The sequence below is a fragment of the Trichinella spiralis genome, assembly GCF_000181795.1.
Source record: "Trichinella spiralis strain ISS 195 chromosome Unknown Scfld9, whole genome shotgun sequence".
Lineage (NCBI taxonomy): Eukaryota > Metazoa > Nematoda > Enoplea > Trichinellida > Trichinellidae > Trichinella > Trichinella spiralis.
Window position 1 is genome coordinate 24984 of NW_003526948.1, and position 22302 is coordinate 47285.

Here is a 22302-nt window from a genome sequence, read left to right on the forward strand (position 1 = left end):
ATCAATTTTATTCAGAACTGTACACAGCAGACAGAACTCAAATCACAAAACATCTACACACTCGCACGTGCCAATTAGCAGAAAAACAAAAATGACCCTACTATATTCAAGAGGGATGAACAGTGTTTAACACGCAAGTATGTTTTGTTCGTAAAAGCTGCCATAATAATGATCATCACATAAATAACTTCACTACCGTACTTGAAAAGTTTCAATGGAAAAAAACAAACGTCAGCGTAAATCTGCATTCATCTACAGCTTATCCAGTCCACTGTTATACAATTTAAATATAATATTATTCACTAAGTCTAATATTATAGTAGAAAATTAAAATGACAAATTTTCTGAATTTCCAATTATTCGGTTCAAAAGTCGTGCAAGAAATGTTTCCACAACGAACTGCATGCATGCACACAATGCAAATACTTTTCCTATGAATTCATTTTCTCCATTATTTCAAAAACAAAATAAAAATTTATTTTGCTCCCAACACCACATCACAATAAAAAGAAGAAAAAACCAACAGATAAGCAACGTCGAAATTAACCCAGAAGAAGTCGAAGCTATTGTGAAAATTACCATCACCCCAAAAACAGAACAACATTCATGTCCATACTGGCTTTCACAGACGTAAAAAACTGAAGGCTTTGACTGAAAGACCAACGAGTCGTAGTGAATGAATAGTCCAAGACAAGATGAGTATGCAAATCACTTGGTCATTTGGGCAGCATTTCTCATCAGTTATTCAAGTTTTCTACTGCAGCTGTCCAACTGCACTATTAATGAAATGCCATTCCATAGCTACAATTATTTTTGATTTGTTGAACAGTAAAAAACCATATCAATGCATCTTTCACAATGCCAATAAACATTGTCAACGCATCAGTGGGACTTAAAATCCCTGCGATAATTTGTCCAAAATTGGTTGAAATAATTATAATTTCATTCACACTCATCATATATCACGTCTTTCGCCTCAGTTTCTCACGCAAAACTTCATCTTACTCATTAAACTAAAAATTGATAACATTAAACGTATAAAAATATAATAATGAACAACGAATATCATCTGATGAGCAAAAATAGAAACGCATTATCTGTCTTCACTATTGTCAAAGGCAGAAAAAGTTATCTAATAATATATACATATATTATATGTATGCATGCATATACATGTACTTGAATCATTATTCGTCTTCAAGTGTTACTGCTGCGAAGCAGGATAGAAACCACTCGAAGATCCATCATCCATACTAGATGAGCTTGAAACTTCTTCGCTATGTTCATAATTTGTATCCTGCGACAACATCATTGATTCGAGCTGAATTCGCAAAGATTCATCAACTTCCACCTCCTAAAACATCAGTTTCTTTCAAACAAAGCAAACATTTCACATAATATTACATACGATAATAATATAATAAATTAAAAATACAAAGCATTCTACCTGAGTGAAATCACTTTGAGACTGAAATGCCATTGACTGACTAGAGGATGCAGATGCTTCGTCAGATGGCACCAGTCGGCGTCCCGACGCAGATCGCATTTTCCGCCTTCGGCGATCACGCATTTCACCACCCTCTTTGGCATTTCTTTCTACAAAAACAATTCATAACAAAAATTTCAAAGCATGTTAATACTATCTGAGATAGTCAGTTACACAAAAAATACATTACAGAAACTTAGTAAGTAAAATAGAAAAGTAACAAAAATAAAACAACGAATTGAACATACGTGAAGATGTAGGTAGCATAAACATGTTGTATGGAATGGGAGGGTCAAAAGAGTTCAAAAGTGATGACGCAGCTTGAGAACGCCCCACAGATATCAAACTCAGTTCATCTCTGTATGAACTGCTCACTTTCGGGCGACCTGAAAACATTAATCCAGCTATGAAATATTTCAACTGTGCAAAATTTTCAACACTTACAAGGCAGTTTATTTCGATTCTGATTGTAACTGTTAAGCAACATATCCTTGACTGTAATTGTTTTCTAAAACAAACAAATTAGTTATAAATTTACAGTTGAAAATGAGTTAAAACCTACCATGACAGGTAAATTGGATTTTCCTTTATTAAAATCAACTTTATACTCTTTCAGTGCATTCAAAGGACCATCAAGCAAACAATGATTTTCTCTACAGAATCTCAGCAGACTGTGCCACATTGGTTGACGGGACAGAACTTTCGGATTTCCAACAATAATCAAGCCGTAGCGTGCACGAGTCAGTGCAACATTCAAACGACGTGGGTCATTCAGAAAACCAATTCCACTGTGTTCGTTCGATCGTACACATGACAGCAAAATAATATCCTTCTCTCGCCCCTAAATATATGAACAAATAAATAAATATGTATTAGAAGAGTATTATTATCAATACCTGAAATGCATCAACACTAGCTACTTCAATTTCTTGGTAAAGCTTGTTGTTCAACGGGCCGCTGAGTAACATATGTTGAACAATATAGGCACGCTGTCCTTCATAAGGAGTAATTATGCCGATCTGATCAGCACGGATACCAGAGCGCAAAAATTTTGTCGCAATTTTTTCAATATGTGCCGCTTCAGCGCGATTCAAAAACGATGTGCCTGAACTAGATATCTCTTCTTGACTAGCAGTACACCAAAAAAACATTGGCACAGTAGGATTTGGCCATCGAAAATCAACTCCTTCCAAAATTCTCTCTTCTATAACATCATCATCATTATTTTTTTTAAAAATGAAAAACTGAATAATTCAATTACGCTCCGTGACACCATTTTGCAAGGTGCCTTCGTAAAACAGATTGCTTGGAAGCGACGACAACAATGGATGCATTCGATACTGTACTTGCAAACGTATCGGCCGATTACCAAGAATTACCAAACGTTCAAATAAAGACTGATTCAAACCAGCTCGTGCAGCTTTCTTACACATCACTACAGGACCAAGTTGACAATGATCACCAACTAATATTACCTATTATTGAAAACAAAATGTACAGCAGGCGAAACCAAGAATTAAATTAAATTAAATGCATACCTGTCTAGCTCCTGTCATTATCGGTATGAGACATTCAGGTTCCGTTGCTTGCGTAGATTCGTCGATCAATACAGCTCGGAATCTGATATGATTAAACCTCGGATCACCTGCAGCCACACATGTGCAGCATACAACGTCCGCATGTTTAAGTAAATCACGTTCACACTTTGATCTCAAAAAACGGAATCGATACTCGTCCAAACTGCTCAACTCGCCGGTCTCCTCCTTCAACTGCCACAATTTGTCCAGTTCCTCTTCTCTGAAATATTAAAATTGATAAAGCTGAACAAATATATAGAATGAAATCAACTAAAATAAGCTCGAATCTGAACAATCTGAAACAAACCAGAAATAACAATTACCCTTCTAAATATCGGACTTGGTTGTGCAGAGCGAGAAAACTGACCGGAGAATCTATTGCCTCTCTAGATTTCGCGCACATGCGAATAACCTTCAAACCAGTGCGATTTATTTTTTCAGCCAACTGATCAACGGCTACATTGCTTGGAGCGCAAACTAATATCGGTGTTCCACCTGCCTTGGCCAAATGGTAAACAATCGATGCAGATGTTACCGTCTTCCCCGTTCCAGGGGGACCCTTAAAAAACACCATGAAGAGTCAAAGTCCATAAAATGAAACTTATCAATAACATACCTGAATTAAGCTGATACTGCGTGTCAAAACCTCCCGCACTGCCATAACTTGACTGTGGTTCAACTCAGGCAAACCTGGCGCCGAATAATGCTTTGGATATAAAATATTCAACGGCGGTGCTTCATAATCATGCCCCAAAATTTTACGATGAATTGCATGGGAAACAAAACCATCATCAGTCAATTTTCTCAATGCTATGAACATTCTGAAAAATAACCCATTAATTGACATTCACAAATACATCAAGAAACACCAGAAATTCAATTCTGCAGTTGAAGGAAAATCAAAATTAAAATCATAACAAAAATATACCGATCAAAAGAAGTTGATTTCCAAACAAAATCCACTGAATAGCCATAAGTAACATCAGGTGGAGGAGCGTCATGGGCATTTATCAACTCAATCCCAACCTCTTCGCCAAAATCTAAAAGAACTTCATTTTGAAAAGAAAAATTTAATTTTAATATAAACACATACTATCTGGAACTTTTATAACGTGTCCGCTTGCCCTCCAGACCTTGCCGTCAAAGTTTGAATTCAAACGCAGTTCATCACCAGTCATCAACTTAACTTCTTTAAAAATAACCACATACATTAAGATGTTGCATATAACTTTTATGTGATACCCTACCGGTGTCGCTAATTTTGTTCAGTGAAAAATAGGCAATGCGTTTCTTATTCAAACCAACGTCCCAACGAACTGTAATATTCTGCTGACTCTGTGCTTCCTTTAAGCGACATTCATAATCAGCTTCCATGAAAATCAACGGTCCGAATACGCTTTTATAATGCTCAGCATTGTCATAACTAAAAAAAGTATTGATGACAATAAAAATTTAGAAATATTTAAAACAGGTACGAAATTAAGTAATTTAATGACAACATTATTCAATACAACATACCCCAGTAATCAAAAAGTTCATTCAACCCTTGATCTTGAAAATTACAGTATAATATACAGTAACCAAAATGTAATTTCTGATATCTGATCAAATTATTTTTCTAGGAATGAAACACATCTTTCACTTTACAATCTCACCTTTCACTTCCCAAGCATTATTCATACCGTACAACTATGATAGTGCACTACCATGATTTTGCAGTCATTTATACATAATAAAAAATAATAAACTGCAATGGAAAAATATATTGTATCACACACGATTAAACTCAAATTATTTTAAGAAAACTGAATCAGAATCTGCTTTAATGAGAGTTACCATGCTATGTAAAATTTTCCAAAACAAAAAAATTTCAACCAAATACTAAAAAATGCTAAATCAAGTCACATTTTAATCCTACTTTAAGATATTACTGCCAAAATTACAAAAGATTTAACATAGCTTAAGAATAAATTTTAAAAAATTGGCAAAAAGTACCAATCTTTAATAAAAGTACGTATAAATATCGATGAAAACGTTACCGTAAAGAAACTGCTTCCGGCTCCGCTTCATTTTGTGGATTTTCCAAATCTTCCAAAGTACCTTCTGGATTTTCCTATAAAAAAAGAAATTAATACATTAAAATTAAAATAAAACAACACTCACCTTCCATAACTCTTCCAATTTCACCATGTCTGCTGGTGCAATACGACGCGTATTTTTCATTTCTTTCAAAGTTGGAATGCTGACCAACCAAGAGATAAATGCTTTGTCACAGATCAACGGCTTCCACTGTTTATGATCCCTGAAAGTAATTAAAAAATAAGTAAAGTATATAGATGACAAAAATTCTTACCAATCCAAATCTTTTAACGAATTTTGATTAGCGCACGGCTGTCGGCACAGCAATACCACAACACTTTCCGTTGTAGCGGAAACAAAACCCAACAAAAACACATTTCTACAGCCACAATTGTAACACTCCAACACTGTTTCTCCCAGAGGTCCCATGCTGTGCAAAGTCACTTCTTTGTGTCGAGAACGAACCAAATGAGTAACAATATGACTAAATTTCCCAAATAAAAATCACCGATTTCATGCCCAAAAATAAAAAAAAAACATAATCGCACCTTCCAGCTGAATTAGTGAGACGTCCATTACAAAACCATTTTTTGCAATAATTACAAAGAACAACTGAACTCGGTTCGTGATAGCCACAATAGCGGCATGCGTGCTCGGGCAAGACGACGGGCAGTTCTTCTTCAGAAAGCTGCGTAATCGCGTTCGTCTAAAAAAAGTAAATATATAAATGGTAAAAGTATAACGAACCGCAATTTTCAATACCGATTTCAGCGTTGTGTCATTATCCGAACTATAATCAAGATAATCTAATTCAGAATCTTGAGTTTGATCGAGCATTTGCATGCGTTGACCGGTGTTGTAGAAAGATAACGACTGCGGAGAGTTCTTTTTACGTCTTTGCTGCTCTCTAACGTCCATTGTTCGTTGTTACTAGTCGAAATGTGAAAGATAAAAAAAATAAATTTAAATCAAATGCACCAATCGACAGAGACAACACCAAACACAACCAAACTTGGAACACAAATGACCTACTAACAATGACAGTAAGCCAATACAGTAATACTACCTACTTATTATTTGTTGCATGACGTGTAATAAAGCGAAGATAGATTACTAAAACATTTAGCTAAAAATTACACAAATAAATTTAAGCCTCATATTTGTTCAAGAAAATAAATATAAAAATTTTTTATTAAAAAAGTAATCGCATTCAACGATTAGACAAAAGCTCACCACTGACAAGAAAAACAAACCATCACAGGATTTCAGTTTGATTAGCTGTAATATTTTTACATTTTATTTGTTCAAATATTCCATGGTCCAAATTTATTAGTGTAATAACAACTGCTCCCGCTTTTTTCATTTATGCTCTACAGCATCTTTCAAATTAATTTTTTATTTATGCATTTCTGTTTGATATTTATTTTTTCAAAAATTAGACTAATTTCTAGATACATAATGATCTTCGATTCAACGTTTGATCTAATGTCGTTTTCTTGTTTCATAACTTTCGAATTTTTTAATTGGCCGCTTCAGATGATTTTTCAGCAAATGGTCGACAATTGATTGGTTGAAAGTTATCTACGTCTAATCTTGTGTGAGAATTCCTTGTGCTAGTTTGATTGCTTATTTATGTTTTTATATGTGTTTACCGTAGAGCACAGCTGATATTTAATATCATCTTATTGAGGATAAACGGAGACGTAATGCCAGGGTCTGTTTCGATTGAATGTATACTTTTGTTGTATATTTGATCATGTAGGAGGACTGATTAGGGTTCACTGGAAAGGTGGGACAGACTAGAAAATGTCTTTCTTTATTCTATTTCAACTATTTCTTGAAATTCATTTGTTTACCACAAATTGACTGATCAATATTTAAATCCATATAAATGTATGGATTATTTTGCAGATTCTTTTTGCTCAAAAGTAGATAAAGTGAAGTTTGTAAGAAGTTTCTTTTTGTAGGAAAAGTTGGCTGAAATTTCAGACCTATCATTGGCACTGCTGTGAAGCATAAACCGCTGTTCATTCGCACGCTTATTGATTATACATTGCCAGGTTGAAAGTTTTTATAATTACAATTTTTATTTGGGACAAAAAATGCTGGGCAACAACTTATAATCAGAAGTCAAGCAAGCATTCCAAAAGTGACAAAAACTTCACATCAGGAGATCAGTCTTGCTTGGTCTGAGTCGTTTCGACATAATTATACCGATAGCTATACACTGAGTTAAGGCAACAATGCTAAGAAATGATGAAACTCCAATAAAGGTAGACTTTGGAAAGCAGACACGTAGTTTGTTTTGTGATGTGCGTTTCACATCTAAATGCATCATGAAAACTTGTAATTATATTTATGCATAAATGTTAGACTATTTTAATGTACCTGTAAAATCAGTGTCGTCAACTTCCTGCGATACCCATTGCCTAGCTGCAGTTTTGGCAATTTCTTCTTCCTGTGGATCAACAATGACGAATGTCGTCAAAGCAGATGAGCGTCTTGGCACAATGTATTCATCAGTTTCAACTAAATTAGTTCATATTAAATTGAGTCGTTTAAAATGAATTTGATGATTCAAAATTATTAACGTTATCAAAACTATTATTTATTGTATTTCTTGTAAAAGTTAAAAGCTTTATTTACTGTTTTGAAGTTGTTCAGTATAAACGAGGTTATTTGGCATTTTTTCAGAAGCTTGACGTTTCCTTCTTCCATAAGAAGCTTCATCAGATCCATGCACATTGCATACAGCCTAAAATTTAGTTAAAACATTTTTTCTTTATCAAACGTCAAGTTCCATAAATAAACAATTCGGCAAATTCATAATACAAAGTGTATAAATATATAAACTATTTTGCCATATTTGTTTTCAGGGAGAAAAATTGCTTACCGGTTTGCATGGGCCTTGGCAAATATCCAACTGACAAATAATTCTAACGGTTCTGCTTCCATCAAATCGGAAGGCCTGAAGTGGAGCTACCTTTGTTGAATTATTTACACGTTTCACAACTCCGGGCATAAGCTTTGACGCCACAGCGGGAGTTGGGCAGCCGTCTTCAATCAGTTTTAAGTATGTTACGGTTGGTTGCTTGTCTACAGGACATGATTCTGCGGTGCATTTTGGAGAATCACACGGTGGGTTAGGGCAATTGGAATGACCAAATCCATAACCTGGGGTAAATTCTTTTGTTCCATCTGAATAAGTAATCATAAACAAAACATTACTTTGAGTACACGGTGAAAAAAGAATTACCTTCTTTTGTAGTGTATGGACTTTTAGGACTGCCTCCTCTCTCAGCGACGCATTGCTTGACAAAGAAATCCAAATTGGATTCTTGAACCATCATTTCCCATTTCAGTTCTAACATTTCACCAAGTTTAGCTTGAAGTACAGATTGTCCGTTTCCAGCCATATTCATCACTACAGGACTGGACAATTCAACTTTACCACGTGGGTGAATATGCGTTGGCGTCGGACCTCTGCAAAGTTTCATTATTTGCATTTTTCGTAATGAAATTATGAAATGTCAAGAAATTTTCAGTTATGTAAAAATGTTTCAGTTATCACTACTTACTCAACACGCAGTTTAGCTTGCGTCTGAACCTTCTTTGCTTGAACACTACTGTAATCACATGACACTTCATAAATATCATCTTGGGAAGTGACAAGTCCAGGAATTCCAAGGTTGTTGCTTTGAACGACAATTGTCGCTTTGTATGTTCCATTGTTCTAAATAATAATAAATAAATAATTATCTACTTATTGAAAATTACGTTTATAAAACTTACGAATTCAACCAAGCCGCAGTCACGTATAGGCAATGTTGGAGGAGGCAAAAGTTTGTGCTGTCCTTTCAGACGATGCATATTTGGCTTCAAACTATTTGTATTAGGGAGAGGTGGTTGGGTAGATTTGAAACCGTAAGCTGTAGAGACAGTAGGCTGGAGCTGTGGTGTAGAAGGCAGTGGCGGACTGGTATAGGTTTGTCTTTTGTCTCTCAAGTTAGACTCACAAGCACCTCCAGGACACGGTTGTGCTACTTTGTGCGCTTCAGCGGCAGACAATGGGAAACCGAGATGCAACATGGCCATATTGGAATCCTTAACTTCAACTCTGCAGGTATCATACTTCATTTTAACGAAAACAGCGCCAGTGAAAGGTGATTCTTTTGTCACCTGAAATGGAATTTTCAAGTCTAGTTCAAAGAATATTTTTCATATTTCCTTACTTTCACTTTCATTCCATCAAAGTTGCAAATAGTTTGTATTTCACCAGCCCCACAGACTCTTGTGAAAGTACTTTTTGTTGCACTTTCCTTGCTCATGGCCAATTCCTTAAGCAATTCACAATGACCATTCTCATGATCATAATTTGCCCCATTGCAACTAAATCAAATTGATAATTATCACCATTATGAATATGCAAATTGAAAATCATAAATGCAAAGCATGTCAAGTATACTCTTGAGTGTTGAGACACTCGGACAGACAGTCTGGTAGTGCTACAGGATGAGTATAGGCTTTCAACACAGTTCCACTACTTTCTTTGTTAGTCTGTTGATCAAAAGCAAATACACAGTTGCTCACATCTCCTGCAAGAATATAAATAATTTCAGAAATTAGGCTTTTGCATATAATTGCATTGCCATTGTAAGTAGAATGACTTACCAGGAATGCACTGAAGCTCGTAATAATCAGAGTTTGTTTTGCTTTCAACTGGAGAACTCAAACTGTTTACAAACATCAGATGACACTGTCCACTGTCACTGTCGTGGGTGACAGAGCGACAGGTTTCAGGGAAGCTTTCTCTACATCTTAAAATCAGAAATTGTAATTTATTTCACTTTTTTCATATTTGTATAGTTTTACTGTTGCAAGCAACTAGCAGCTGAGCCAGAAAATTTGCGAATTGTATTATTTACAGTTCCAAATATTGCTGCGTTTGCAATTCTAATACTTGTGCTAGTTGTTCCTTCATAGCAACGATCTTCATCTTCTGAAGCAAAAATCATTTGTAGCTTTAGAAGCAAACAAAAAGAAGCAATTTTTAACGTACTGTCTAAACAAGTGATGTCAAAGTAATCCACCTTGAATCCTTCAGTTTCTGGAACAAAAATGTCTGGCTTATTTTTCTGCGTTTCTGTATTGAGTATGCAGTCTTGTTCGTCGTAATAGTACATCAGAGAGATGCATTTAAAATCAGATCCGGCTTCTTTTGGAGGACTAAATTCAATTTCAGATTAAAATGATGAAACGTTATCCAGGTATGCAAATTATAAAAGATAAAAACAGTGTTCAATTTAAATTATCACAATAAATGAATTTACTTCAGGCATAAATCTTGACATTTAGTTACTGATGGCACGTTTTCGATGACAAATGCAGCATAACCAACCAAAAGTTGCTGTGGATATCGAATAAAGGATGGAAAAGAACGACACACTGATTTTGCTAAATAATAATAATAACATATATAAATAAAGATAAATTACATATATACATCGGTATGATATTACTATTATAAATACATTATTATTGGTTGGTTGGTATGGATAGTTTCATATTTGTACAATTATGAATAAGCATTATTTCATGAAATTATATGCAAATAAATGAAGTATTAAGCTTTAAGAATAGAAAAAGAATTTTGAGATTTGAAATTTTAAATAAATGTCTGTTTGAAAATTTTGACCACGATACTGTATATTTTTACCTGCATAACACTGCTTTTCATAATAGTCGAATCCGGCCTGTTCCACTAGTTTTGATCGACCCATTGGCTCTAAGCGATCATCTGACAAATGACATTTCTTTTCAGCCGCATTATAGCTGAATGATTTGCAATTGTAGTGTCCTTTCGGACCAATTCCGTGTGTGCATAAGTATGAGCAAGCTTGCAATGAATATCCATGCAGTGTGATTCCTTGGTAAATTTTTGTATTTTCACTTTTTGTATATTGCATTACAGTATCTCCAGAACATGTAGCTAAAATTATAAAAGTTATTTATTCAATTTAATTTCTAAGACTTATTACTGATTTACTTGTGATAAAGATTTTTTCAAATGCATGAGAAAAAATATACTGAAAAACTTATACTTGAAATTGAAATATACTTACAACCGGCGCAGTTATTGTCAAAGTAGATTACGCTATCACTGGTTTCTTCAACGAATAAATCAGGACGTTGGAATCGAGTTTCAGTATTCAAAATGCAGTCTTTGTCGGCAGTGTAAAACATGGCTGAACGGCACTCGAATCCAAAGTTTTGGATGCTTTCAAGGCAACTCTTAAATTTTAAAATAACAATTGGTAAATATTTCAAAAAGTTAAAAACCCGTACCTTCCAGCATTCGCTCACTGAAGCCGATGAAACTACTTGCTTTGCATATCCAACTAATATTTTTTGTGGCACCATTTCAAATGTATAAGGAGAAGTGCAGACATGGCTGGCTGAAAAATACAATAAAGTTAGTTACTGAGTATTTTCCAAACTGAAATTGTTAAGCAGTTACAAAACAAATTTCAAAAACATTGCTAATAAATGTACTTACATTCAACGCATGATTTCTGATAAAAGCTTGGTCCGGTAGAAGTTTGTAGCTGCTGAGATTGAAATTTGCTCACTAAACGGCACATTGATGCTTCACTATCATATTCATACCCAGCACAAGGAAATGAACCGTCAGAACTATCCTGAAATAATGGATTCATAACAAGATCAAATTATCTACACCAAATAATAAACCTTGTTAGTTTCGCAAAAGTAGCTGCACTCTTCGATGGTTCTTCTACTTTCCGTGCGAACAACATTTCCAGTGGAAAGCATTTTACCCATATGCAAAATAAACATCGGCTTAGCACCATTCAAGCATGATGTGATGGATGCTGAAATTTTGCAGATTTTAAAATGCATTATACTAATGAAACTTCTGTCCATTTTGGATTATAAACTTCAGATTTATTTATTCCTAAAACCAGTTAATGGTGCGCATAATGATTTGTGGTCAGTATGGAATTTGTTTTTCATCTTTCAAACAGTTACTAAAAATTTTATTACTAAATGTTAGTCTCTTTGCTAAAGTGGGAGCGGAAATATTATTAGTTCAGAAAGAACAATAATTTAAGAAAAAAATTCACGCTAAAAATAGTATTCATGGGAATAACGGTAATTTTAAGGTTTTTTTTCATGTTTATCATTTCTGTAACAATGAAAAAGACTTGAGACGTTTTTGACAAATCTTTAACTTGCTCAACAAAACTCTTTGCAACGTTTCAAATTCTTTTGAAGCAAACTGCAGGAAAGGTTAAAAGTTTACAAAAGACATCAAACATGGTCATTGACACAGCTGTGAATTGAAGGGGCATTTATCACTTTGACCTTACCAACAGCTGCACAGCCAGTACTTCCAGGCACTGCGTAATGTGATGAATTATCAAAATTACATCAGATAAAAAAAGCTAACTTCTGTATCGTGTTGCCAATGATCACAAATGATTTCGTTTATTGAAATTAAAGCTGTGAATATTTGACCACATCTATCATTGCAACGGCAGTTTTCACTGTGGATTTCGATAAAAAGTGAAACAATTTAAAGCATATCTTAAACTTTTGTGAGGTTTTAGCCAGTTTACATTTAAATCTACTGTCGTTATTAGTCGAACCATTCAATAACTCTCAGTACTTTCGTTCTTCACATAATTAAGGTATTATTAATTGGTCTGTTAGTTTATAACTAGAAAAAGCAATTCTGAATGTTGATAAGCAACTGTTTCCAAGCACAAACGCACTTAATCATTTTGCAGTAAAAACAGCGGAATAGTATTACTACTTTTGCATATGGTATGAAGCCAATGTCTTCAAAAAATGACAGCTCCATACGAAATGCGTAATTTTTATCTTTCCACTAAACAATGTTTACGCCATATTTGGCATGTCCGAAATTAGTGAGAATCCACTCATTAAGATGTTTTTGCGTGAAAATGAAAGAAAGGAATAATGCAAAATTTAAAAACTTGCTACCTGTCAGATGATAATTAAAACATTTTAACTTATCATACATATGAGTTTGGTTTATCATATTATAAGGAATACACAAAAAAGAACATACGAATTTCATCGCTGAGCAAGGTAGTTGCCATGGCTTGAGTGTGAACATTGCTTGTTTGTGAATTAATTCCACTAAAAGATGCAAAAAGAGCGACAAAAATAGCCAACAACTTCGTATAATCCCTCATCGTGATGGAGAAGTCCACCGCTGGGATGCTCAATAAGCGGCAGTGATACAGCAGCAGCAGCAGCAGCAGCAGTGAAGAGTTTTACTGATGGAGCACACAATGCAGATTCACTATTTCTGCTGAACTGATTAGTCTTATTAAAAGTAAAGAAAGTTAAATGTTTATAAAAGACACGGGATGTGGTCATTGACACATCGTCGTCTTGCAGGAACATTCCATTACCTTGACCCGTTCGGTGGTTTCATCGGTCACACTTCCAGGCACTGCACAGCATAACGCATCCGAGCGAGTCAATGTCAACTAAATCGAAACATGCATTACTGAGCTTCTGTTTTTACTGGTTTGAATTTTCGATGGAAAATATGTTTTTTTCTCTTCTTTCAACTGGAACACAGAACAAATTCATCTGTTAATGAGTCACCTCTTATTAACAACTACGCATTTTGTTCGTCAGTTTTAAAAAGAGATCCATTGAACTTTAAGTGCTAATTGTCTGTTCTTACAGTATCATGTTCCTAAAAAAACAAGAAGCAAATAAACTGAAATGAAATTGTTGTATTTTCGCATATTTTTTAATCTTAATGTACTGAAAGTTTAAACAAAGTTTTAGAGAGGTGGAATATGATTAGAAATTACAAAAAAAAACAACATCAGATTAATTTGTGACAAACAATTAATTGTACACAGCTCTCTTCAAAATAACATTTCATTATTTTTCAAAATGCAATACAAAATATGGAAAAATTAAAAAAGTTTTCGAACAAATTTGCAAGACTTAATTCGATCTGATTGCCAGATTTTTGAAAATTCAAAGAAATATTTTCTGTTACAAATTTAAATATCAACAATATTAAAATGGTCCGTTGAAATTATTCATTCTGTTGGTTATCAAATATCTGAATCTCATTAATTTCTTTTTCTCTTCAAAGAGTGGAGATCAAGCGGAGACGTCGTTTTCAAATTGCAGGGACAGTTTATTGAAACTGATTGGAATTTTCAATCTGTCCCCTACAGCTGTGGCGATACCCTGAAACTACATTGCAGAGTTCAATCTTAATCAAATTGTTCAAGATGAGCAATTATGCGATTGAATTATTTCCAATCGAAATATTGGTTGCCTTAATTGGTAAACAATGAAATGATTGCACAAGGTTGCCAACACAGCCTTGGCACAATCACCCATGATGACTGGAAAATGGGAAATGGGTTATATGACGTTTCATTTGCTCAAGCGGTGTTTGACCTCTTGCCAAAATAAATTCTGTTTACGTATTTATAAAGCAAATTTTGTGAACACATCCTCAATTTTGCTTTCTAAAAAAATGCATACGTTGTAAAACTTTTCTTCAGTACAAAATAATAGATCGATCAGTGGTAGGTCGAATGATACAAATTGATGATTTCTATTTCATTTTAAATAACTTTCATTAAATTCAACTGTCATCTGACACGTAAAAATAATTTTCAAAAAAAATCAATTACTGACATGATGAACATTTAAATAATATTAACGAAATCATCTAATTTCTTGTTTAAAACAAAATCATAACCATGAATTAACCGCTTGCTTATTCACGGCTTTATTCAAGCAGCTCTATCCTGAATAAGAAGAGTGAATTCTCTTGAAAATAATACATCCCATCTCGACAACTCAAATTAATAAATTTCCCAATAAAACAGATACATAATTTCATGCAGTTCATAAGTTTGCTCAAAAAACAACAAAGCAACAGCCACCAATTAAATAAATAAATTAATTAACCTCTGACATCAGTGGTAAAGACGTTTGTATAAATTTCAGGACCAAAATATTCAGAAAAACGTGGAAAAGGTAATGGGATTTTCTTTCCAGGTGCATCAAAAAGCAATGAGCATGATAATACAGAACAAGAATAAACAAAGCAATCTTTACAAACATATATATATTTATTAAATATATTTTTCAGCAGGCAATACTGCTATATCACAATCAACAAGCACGGAAAACACTAGAACAATAACATCCAGAAAGTAGACTCCAAGTGAAAGTAGACTAACTTCAACCGATACATTACACAGAATTACAAAAGAAGCTATGATGAAAATTTTTAGAAAGGCACTGAAATCAACAAATGTTGAATTCAAAAAAAAAATTACAAAAATCGTGGAAAAAAACAGAAAACTTTTCGCTTTTCTGTAGAAGGATAAATAACTAAACAAAATTAGCATTGTCTACTCAAGTAAGTATTGCAATGAATAAAAAACATACACAAGTGTGAGTAGAAAGCATAAAACAATCTTCATCCAAGATGACTGTTTTTCACTTGGATCAGTAGCCTTTATCTAATGATAAAAAATAAAAATATTGAAGCAGGAACTATATTGTGAAAGTTACCTCTATATACAAATACTATCAAAAAAGAAAAAGAAAAAATTAAAATAAAAAAAAACAAATCACTGCAGCATAGATTAAAGTGTAGAAAAAGTTTAAAAACTCACTGCTGAAAAAAAATGATAAAATGCTTCTACATGTCACCTTAAGCACCGAAGAAATACTGCTCTAACGACTGGGACAAATGAAACAGAATGTTAAAATAAACGAATAAATTTTACCTCACAAATAAATATTATAGGGGAATATTGTACATAATAATCAAAAATAAAATTTCCTTCAAATTTTGAAAAGCAAAGTCAACTTAAAAATGAGCCGGAAAAAAAGAATTCATGCACTTTTTTCGAAAATATTTGCTAAGAGACAATAATAACATGAATATTGAAGCGCATAAAAACAAAGAACAGCGGCAAATGCACACTTCATAATAATAATAATAATAATAACATGAATATCAATATATTATTCAAAAAAATATAAGAAAAACTACTTAGGAGAAATATGTACAAATTTGCTTTTCCAACAACTGCGCATTCAGGGATCAGTTCGAGTTCCTTCGCTTCCACCTTCAACTGATTTCTCATTGTATGGCTAAAGCAAAAAACAAGCACTTTACAATTCCTATAAACAACAATGATAATAATAATAATGGCAATATTATAATCATAACAATAAATAGACATTATATGCAAGCAGATGATTTGTTCTCGTTAAATAAAAAGCGCACATTTAACAACAAATTGACAACTATTTTACACACAACAACGTTTTCAAAAATGTAAAAACAAATTTTTACTGCGCATAAAATTTCTGGTGCTGCTCTGGCAACTGCTTGCAAAATTGTGGACGTCCCTTTGACGTGGGGACTCTGTGAAAGCTTAATGAACTCTTCACGACTATAGTACCGAATCTGGTGACTGTTATCTTCTAAAAAGTCAAATTACATATATATGCAAGCTACTGATGTCAAAATTTTGCTTAATCATAATACCGGAACAGATTTTTTTTATTGCTACGTTTACGACAAAATAATTATAAAATAAAAAATCAACACACTCATTATCTGATTGCTAAAAAATGATTATTCGTTATTTTACCTTGAATGCATGTTAAACGAGTACGGTCCAATCTGGACACTGTTTCGCCATTTATATCTACCTGTTGAATAAAAAACATTAATTAGCAACATATTGAAAGAACATAAGCCAAGTATAATCAAATATACAAAACCAATGACATTGTCATTTAAATAAATGTCCAATTTAAACTAAAAAAATGGTTTTAGCATCACTGATAATAGGAATTGAAAAACAACTCTCTTTTATTTCAAATTCTAATGAAATTACTTCAAAACATTAAAAAGTCTATACATTTACTAGATGGTAACATGATCGAACTAGCTTCAAACTGGAAATAAATTACAATGAATATAAGAGCAAATCACGCTACTTTACAACCAACAGATCCAACGCAGTTATTCATTTCACAATTTAAGTTCATCTCTCCAAACTTATCTGCCAAATTTGGAGTGCTACGAGCAGACAATAGCTTCTGTTGCGTGCTCATATTTCCACCAATGTAAGATCTAGGCATAAGAAAAGAAAAAGTTACAAAGTTATAGAAGAATTAATAATTGGAAATAAATTATTTTTTCTTCTCACGTGATATTTTCTTGGATAAGATCCTTTTCCAATTCAGGAACGGTTTCCATTATGAGATTTTTTAAATTTTCATTTAAAGATGACAAAGATTTTCGACGATTGAAGCTCCACGATGAATTATTATGTCTTTCTAAATTTCTAGAACTATTCTGCTCATGGTTACCCTAGAAAGAAAGCAATTGTTTCAATCAGCTAATTTTACTTCGAAAAAAAATTTGAATAAAATTCTGATACTCTCTGAGATTTAAAGTAAACATCCAGCGCCTTACGAGCAGTCTGCAAAAGCTTCGGATTTGCGCTAATTAATTTCAACATCTCACCGTTATCTCCAGTCATAATTTCCATTTCAGATTCTCTTTTTGAGTTGCGCAATTTCACGTTTCCTACGTGCTCTTCTGAACCGGAGCGAATTATTCCTGAACATGTGCCTCCACGATGCACCACCTAAACGTATGAAGAAAACTTGAATAAATAAATAAATATATATATACATATATTTATTTCCAATAATTTTCATACTTTGCCTGGTGACAAATTCTGACGATTATCCACGCTACCAGTTTCTGACGACTAAAGTGCCAGTGTATTATAATGTTTGTGAAAGGCGCCAAAAGGCTGATTACCTTAGCTCGATCAGGTGAAACATTTCGTCTAATAGTTTCTTCGATTAAACTTGTTGCTAATTCGATCGCTTCTTCATTCGGACCGTTGATAGTAATTGTTCTATCTTTACTATTTGGAGTTACTGAAAAGCCAATACATGACGTGCAACCTTTCCGAATTATGGAATATAATCTAACGATGTAAAATGTTTTCTTACCCTTCTGAAATGAGACAATAGTGTTGCTCATTTCCTCTATTACGGCAACACGTCTTCCTTTCACTCCCATTACTAAAAGAGTTAAAATCACATTTTTTACAAATTTATTACAAAACGAAATGGAATTTTATTTCGCTATTGAATTTTAAACACACGCTTTCTCAAATATTTAAATGACAAACCTTTTCCAGAATCTGCATTACGTATTACTATATCAGATCGGCATAGATTCTTTCCAGAAGATCTACAAACAATAAAGTACAACTTTAACAAACCCAAACTGAAAAAAACTGATGTGTACTAATTACTTCAAAGGACGATTCGGTTTTGAAGTTGTTTTTGAAACCATTTTGTTACTTGTTAACGGTGGACTAGGATTATTTATCGGAGTGCCTTTCTGATAAATATTAGGATGGCTAAGTCCAGATGCAAGCGGTTTGGTAGCAATTGCTGGTGCAATAACATTCGCAGTTGGAGAGATGAATGCAATGCCAGTTTGAGGATGCGACAAAGGTGAAGCTGGTATGAGAAAATACGGCGTCGCACCTGCCATAGCAGGAGTAGCTGAAACTAAACCAACAGGCTGTACTTATTAATCAAATCATTTGCCAATAAAAGTAAATGCATTTGTTACGACTGCTCAAATCTGCCGTAGATGCAATCTGAGCGCCACCAGGAAAGTTGAAAGCAAATGGATTAATGGTAACTGTCCCAAACGGCGGAGCAGATTCAGGAGCAGTCGGCAAATGATCAGTCTCATTTGTGGCAGCATTTTCGTTGTAATTGAGATCCTGATTTGCAATCGATCCACACGATCGTTTCATATAATACCTTGAATGAGCCAAGTTTGGCCGCCAACCCATAGCTCGAAACTCAATCAATTCCATAATTTCCAAACGACACATCGTTCCTAGCTGTCCGCTGTCACGGCAACAAGCTTGACGAAGAGATATAAAGACATTATTCAATTCTTCTAAAAAATGCATTTAAATAACTTTTTATAATAATGATTTAAACATCCTTCGTTACACACATTATGCAAGTGCATATCTTTATGAAATAGTAAAAGCTTTCCGAGAAATGCAATAAATTAATTTCTGCATACAAACAAAATGTCATTATTTAAATACAGCATTGTTTGAGAATCTATAGCGAGCAGCACGTTGGTGCTTACGAAAAGTACTCACGTTGGTGGGAATTTTCCATGGATGAGCCGTACTTCTTCAACTGGGTAATTAAGCGCAAAATCTGAGTTCCCAAGAATGCGCTAAATTCTCCACCCTTCACCGCTCTGTTGACTTGCTCCATCAAGTCTAATATTTCCACTAAAAACAATACAATAGTTTTATAATTGTAAAATGGCGGATTTAGCTGATTTATAACTGACAATACAAGTTGAACTGAAATTACAAGGAGGAATTTGAACATATTTACTGAATTATTTTTCATACTAATATTTTAAATAATTTCACGACTGTTTAATAGCCAGTAAGTGACTGATTAACTATTCACTGTTGATGCAAACAAGAAAATCGTTTTTCCTGATTATTATTCTTCAATGCAATTCATTCGAACATTCTTTAATTTTACGCTGCGTAAACATAAACTAACAACACAGTGAGTCATTCTCTTGAACATTTGCTTCCCTGTCAAACATTTGAAACATAACAATTTAGCAAAACAAAACAGGAAATAGCATATCACTTACAAACGCAAATGCGCAACAATACAAACTATTTATTACGTAAATGCAAAAAAGCAAGCATTTCGATTGCCTGCCATTCAACTGCTACTTTCTGTCATCTTCTGAAAGAAGTTCTGCTCAGTGCAGAAAATCCTAATAAATGAAAAATTAGATTCGATTCATTTTTTACATAAAATATTCTGTTTTAAAAGCCTTAATTTCATACACAAATATCACTTGCAAATCACTGTTTCCTATGGTAGGAAATGCATAAAAAACATATCATTGTCAGCACTGAAAGATATTCCAAGCTTAAATTTTGATTTCACTTCAATTACGGAACAATAAATGATCGAATAAACAAGTAGCCTGCATTTGCTAAGATAATAAAAACAAAGAAACAACAAAGTTCTCCATTTCATGTCAGCTAATTTGTACTAGTCATTAAATATAATGCCAAACCATGATGCAACTTCTAACAGTGAGCAGAAATTCAACAGAGAAATTGCAAAAACACAAATCAGCATCGAAATTAATTCCACACCTTTTGAAGCGTAATTATATTGCATAAATTAGTAATCCTGTTATAAATTACAAATTGATGAATGTGATGATGATATGTGTGCATATCATTAATTTTTCTTCGCAATGAAAACTGAATAGTCGTGAAAAATCATTTCTACTAAAGTTTAGTTTCAGAACAAAATTTCACTTCAGATGATTGATACGTAATTTGCATTAGAAAATGCACATAAGAAATCAGCGTGGACATGAACAAATAAAGATTTGGTTGGGGAAAAAAACAAAGAAATATAACTTGTCATAAAAAACAGTAAGAATGAATGATTACAGTAATAAATTGGAAAATTATATCACAAATTGAACATCTTAAAACTACTTTAAATAAATTTAATAAATTGCTCTAAAAAAATAAATAAATAAATGAAAATCAGTCAACAATAGCAAGTAATGTTTGTTTGTTTGACTTACACAATGACATATCGTCAGTAGTTACCGGTGTGGATGTCGTACTGTAATGGTATTCGTTGTAACGATTTCCTCGAGCTGTACTATTTATAGATAATTCCAGTGGGCGAGGCTTTGTTCTAGTGTTGTTAATGTTGTTGGTGGTGTTGTTGCCACCACTGCTACCACTGCTGGTGTTGGTGATGTTGCTGTTGGCGTTGGTATTATTAGTTTTGTTAGTACTGTCACTGGTTGGAGCAACGTTCACAAAGTGCGCATTGCCAAGAACGGCCGCTCCGGGTTGTGCATTAACGCGAACACCACGGCCGCTATTGTTACTTGGTAAATTCGAAACATGGCTATTATTATTCGTATGGATCGTTGCGTTCACGTTCGGATTTGTTACAGCAACGCTGCTGTTCGGATTATTCGTCGCCGCCGAAGCAGACATATTCGCAGCCGTTGGATTCTTGAACGGCACCTCGATCAAAAATGCTAAAAATTGAAATCAAAATTCACAAATCACTGAAAACAACAGTAGAACTTGGCAACAGACAACGCAACAAATTTAAACATATATCCTGAAGTGAAAATACGCCGCGCCGGTTATGCGTGCGTGGATCAGAATATGAGCGCTTTGGTGACGAAGCTGTGACGAGAAGCCACTGCTCATCACCTAAGCCAAACAACCGACTAGCCTATGTTCTCTGCATTCCGCAGCCACGTCAGACGACGTTTCACAATTTTCGGCCTGCCCCCAAGTGATGTGCAAACATTCTTGATGATTAATCTAGTTGCGCTTGCAAAATGGTTACAACTACAGACACAGACACAGAGCAGCAGCGGGTCGCGTTTCGTTCAACGCAAAACAGAACAGAGCTGCTGACAGGAAGGTGTAAATGTGAAATATAAAAGAAAAGAAAAAAACCAAATCTTTTTCTCTGCTCACTACCTATCTCGATGCGTTTCTTGTTATTCTGAAATTATTCTGAAATAATTAATGACATTACAGCAATGGAAAATTTAACGAAAACAAATGATAGATTAGTGACGCGAAAATGAATGACAATTCTGAATTAATATTACAAAAAATACTGCACAAGTAGAACGCATAATGCTAAATTCAACCGATTCGTAATGCTAATTGCTTGAGCAAACAACGTAGCCAACAATTTCCTTTAAAACAAGCTGAAATTAAATGCATCAACGGACAAGTTCAGCTGAATCATAATATTTGCCTAGAAACACCGGAAATGTGATCGTTTTAATTTATTACTGAAGATGTAGAGCATGCGGAAAAAATATCTCTTTATTCACTTTTTTCGATCGCATGAAAAAAACTACTTTTCAACATTCACCAAAAGCCGATGATGAAAGATATGGAGCTTTGTAAAAAAATTGAAGGCTGTGAACAAATG

At 34.0% G+C, this 22302-nt stretch overlaps 5 protein-coding genes across 5 annotated transcripts; 1 reads left to right on the plus strand and 4 right to left on the minus strand.

Annotated features, from left to right (window-relative positions):
* Positions 1-1204: 1204 nt before the first annotated feature.
* On the minus strand, positions 1205-6060 carry Tsp_09417 (hypothetical protein). The gene is given in 19 exon segments (XM_003371112.1): positions 1205-1354; positions 1448-1596; positions 1735-1872; positions 1961-1994; positions 2049-2327; positions 2383-2690; positions 2748-2961; positions 3025-3283; positions 3387-3475; positions 3518-3622; positions 3680-3884; positions 3992-4103; positions 4157-4252; positions 4266-4486; positions 5103-5176; positions 5227-5365; positions 5435-5626; positions 5691-5848; positions 5890-6060. The coding sequence occupies 19 exon segments, from the start codon at positions 6058-6060 to the stop codon at positions 1205-1207; spliced, it is 3093 nt and encodes a 1030-aa protein (XP_003371160.1).
* Positions 6061-7042: 982 nt separating this feature from the next.
* Tsp_09416 (putative PAN domain protein) lies at positions 7043-12174 on the minus strand. The gene is made up of 17 exons (XM_003371113.1): positions 12123-12174; positions 11893-12032; positions 11699-11840; positions 11488-11597; positions 11265-11433; positions 10859-11131; positions 10015-10249; positions 9814-9959; positions 9608-9737; positions 9375-9531; positions 8906-9321; positions 8721-8768; positions 8399-8625; positions 8036-8340; positions 7789-7897; positions 7531-7671; positions 7043-7119 (listed from the first exon to the last, which is right to left on the minus strand). The coding sequence occupies exons 1-17, from the start codon at positions 12172-12174 to the stop codon at positions 7043-7045; spliced, it is 2877 nt and encodes a 958-aa protein (XP_003371161.1).
* A 4113-nt stretch (positions 12175-16287) lies between these two features.
* On the minus strand, positions 16288-17346 carry Tsp_09415 (hypothetical protein). Its single transcript, XM_003371114.1, has 5 exons — positions 17198-17346; positions 17130-17160; positions 16851-16911; positions 16550-16680; positions 16288-16344 (listed from the first exon to the last, which is right to left on the minus strand). The coding sequence occupies exons 1-5, from the start codon at positions 17344-17346 to the stop codon at positions 16288-16290; spliced, it is 429 nt and encodes a 142-aa protein (XP_003371162.1).
* Positions 17347-17410: 64 nt separating this feature from the next.
* Positions 17411-19860, minus strand: Tsp_09414 (putative KH domain protein). Its single transcript, XM_003371115.1, has 9 exons — positions 19842-19860; positions 19422-19559; positions 18869-19207; positions 18543-18822; positions 18417-18478; positions 18038-18306; positions 17934-17984; positions 17670-17858; positions 17411-17578 (listed from the first exon to the last, which is right to left on the minus strand). Exons 1-9 carry the CDS (start codon positions 19858-19860, stop codon positions 17411-17413), a joined length of 1515 nt encoding a protein of 504 aa, XP_003371163.1.
* Positions 19861-20371: 511 nt separating this feature from the next.
* On the plus strand, positions 20372-21390 carry Tsp_09413 (hypothetical protein). The gene is given in 4 exon segments (XM_003371116.1): positions 20372-20472; positions 20927-20957; positions 21009-21105; positions 21125-21390. The coding sequence occupies 4 exon segments, from the start codon at positions 20372-20374 to the stop codon at positions 21388-21390; spliced, it is 495 nt and encodes a 164-aa protein (XP_003371164.1).
* The last annotated feature ends 912 nt before the right edge of the window (positions 21391-22302 follow it).

Bases quoted from the DNA above. Each gene is read 5' to 3' on its own strand.
- Tsp_09417 (XM_003371112.1), bottom strand. From the start codon at position 6,060: ATGGACGTTAGAGAGCAGCAAAGACGTAAAAAGAACTCTCCGCAGTCG. The intron at 3,885-3,991 runs GTATATTTTTGT...GTTATTTTTCAG, and splicing joins AAATCAACTTCTTTTGATCG to AATGTTCATAGCATTGAGAA. The intron at 2,691-2,747 runs GTAATTGAATTA...ATGATGTTATAG, and splicing joins GCAAAATGGTGTCACGGAGC to AAGAGAGAATTTTGGAAGGA.
- Tsp_09416 (XM_003371113.1), bottom strand. From the start codon at position 12,174: ATGAAAAACAAATTCCATACTGACCACAAATCATTATGCGCACCATTA. The intron at 11,598-11,698 runs GTAAGTACATTT...TGTATTTTTCAG, and splicing joins TCAGAAATCATGCGTTGAAT to CCAGCCATGTCTGCACTTCT. The intron at 9,738-9,813 runs GTAAGTCATTCT...ATATTCTTGCAG, and splicing joins CGAGCTTCAGTGCATTCCTG to GAGATGTGAGCAACTGTGTA.
- Tsp_09415 (XM_003371114.1), bottom strand. From the start codon at position 17,346: ATGCCTAGATCTTACATTGGTGGAAATATGAGCACGCAACAGAAGCTA. The intron at 17,161-17,197 runs GTGATTTGCTCT...ATTTATTTCCAG, and splicing joins TCTGTTGGTTGTAAAGTAGC to TTTGAAGCTAGTTCGATCAT. The intron at 16,345-16,549 runs GTAAAAATTTGT...TTTTTGCTTTAG, and splicing joins CACCAGAAATTTTATGCGCA to CCATACAATGAGAAATCAGT.
- Tsp_09414 (XM_003371115.1), bottom strand. The intron at 19,208-19,421 runs GTGAGTACTTTT...TGCATTTTTTAG, and splicing joins CATGGAAAATTCCCACCAAC to AAGAATTGAATAATGTCTTT. The intron at 18,307-18,416 runs GTTTGTCATTTA...TAACTCTTTTAG, and splicing joins TAATGCAGATTCTGGAAAAG to TAATGGGAGTGAAAGGAAGA.
- Tsp_09413 (XM_003371116.1), top strand. From the start codon at position 20,372: ATGCCAAACCATGATGCAACTTCTAACAGTGAGCAGAAATTCAACAGA. The intron at 20,473-20,926 runs GTAATTATATTG...ACATATCGTCAG, and splicing joins AATTCCACACCTTTTGAAGC to TAGTTACCGGTGTGGATGTC. The intron at 20,958-21,008 runs GTATTCGTTGTA...AGATAATTCCAG, and splicing joins GTGGATGTCGTACTGTAATG to TGGGCGAGGCTTTGTTCTAG.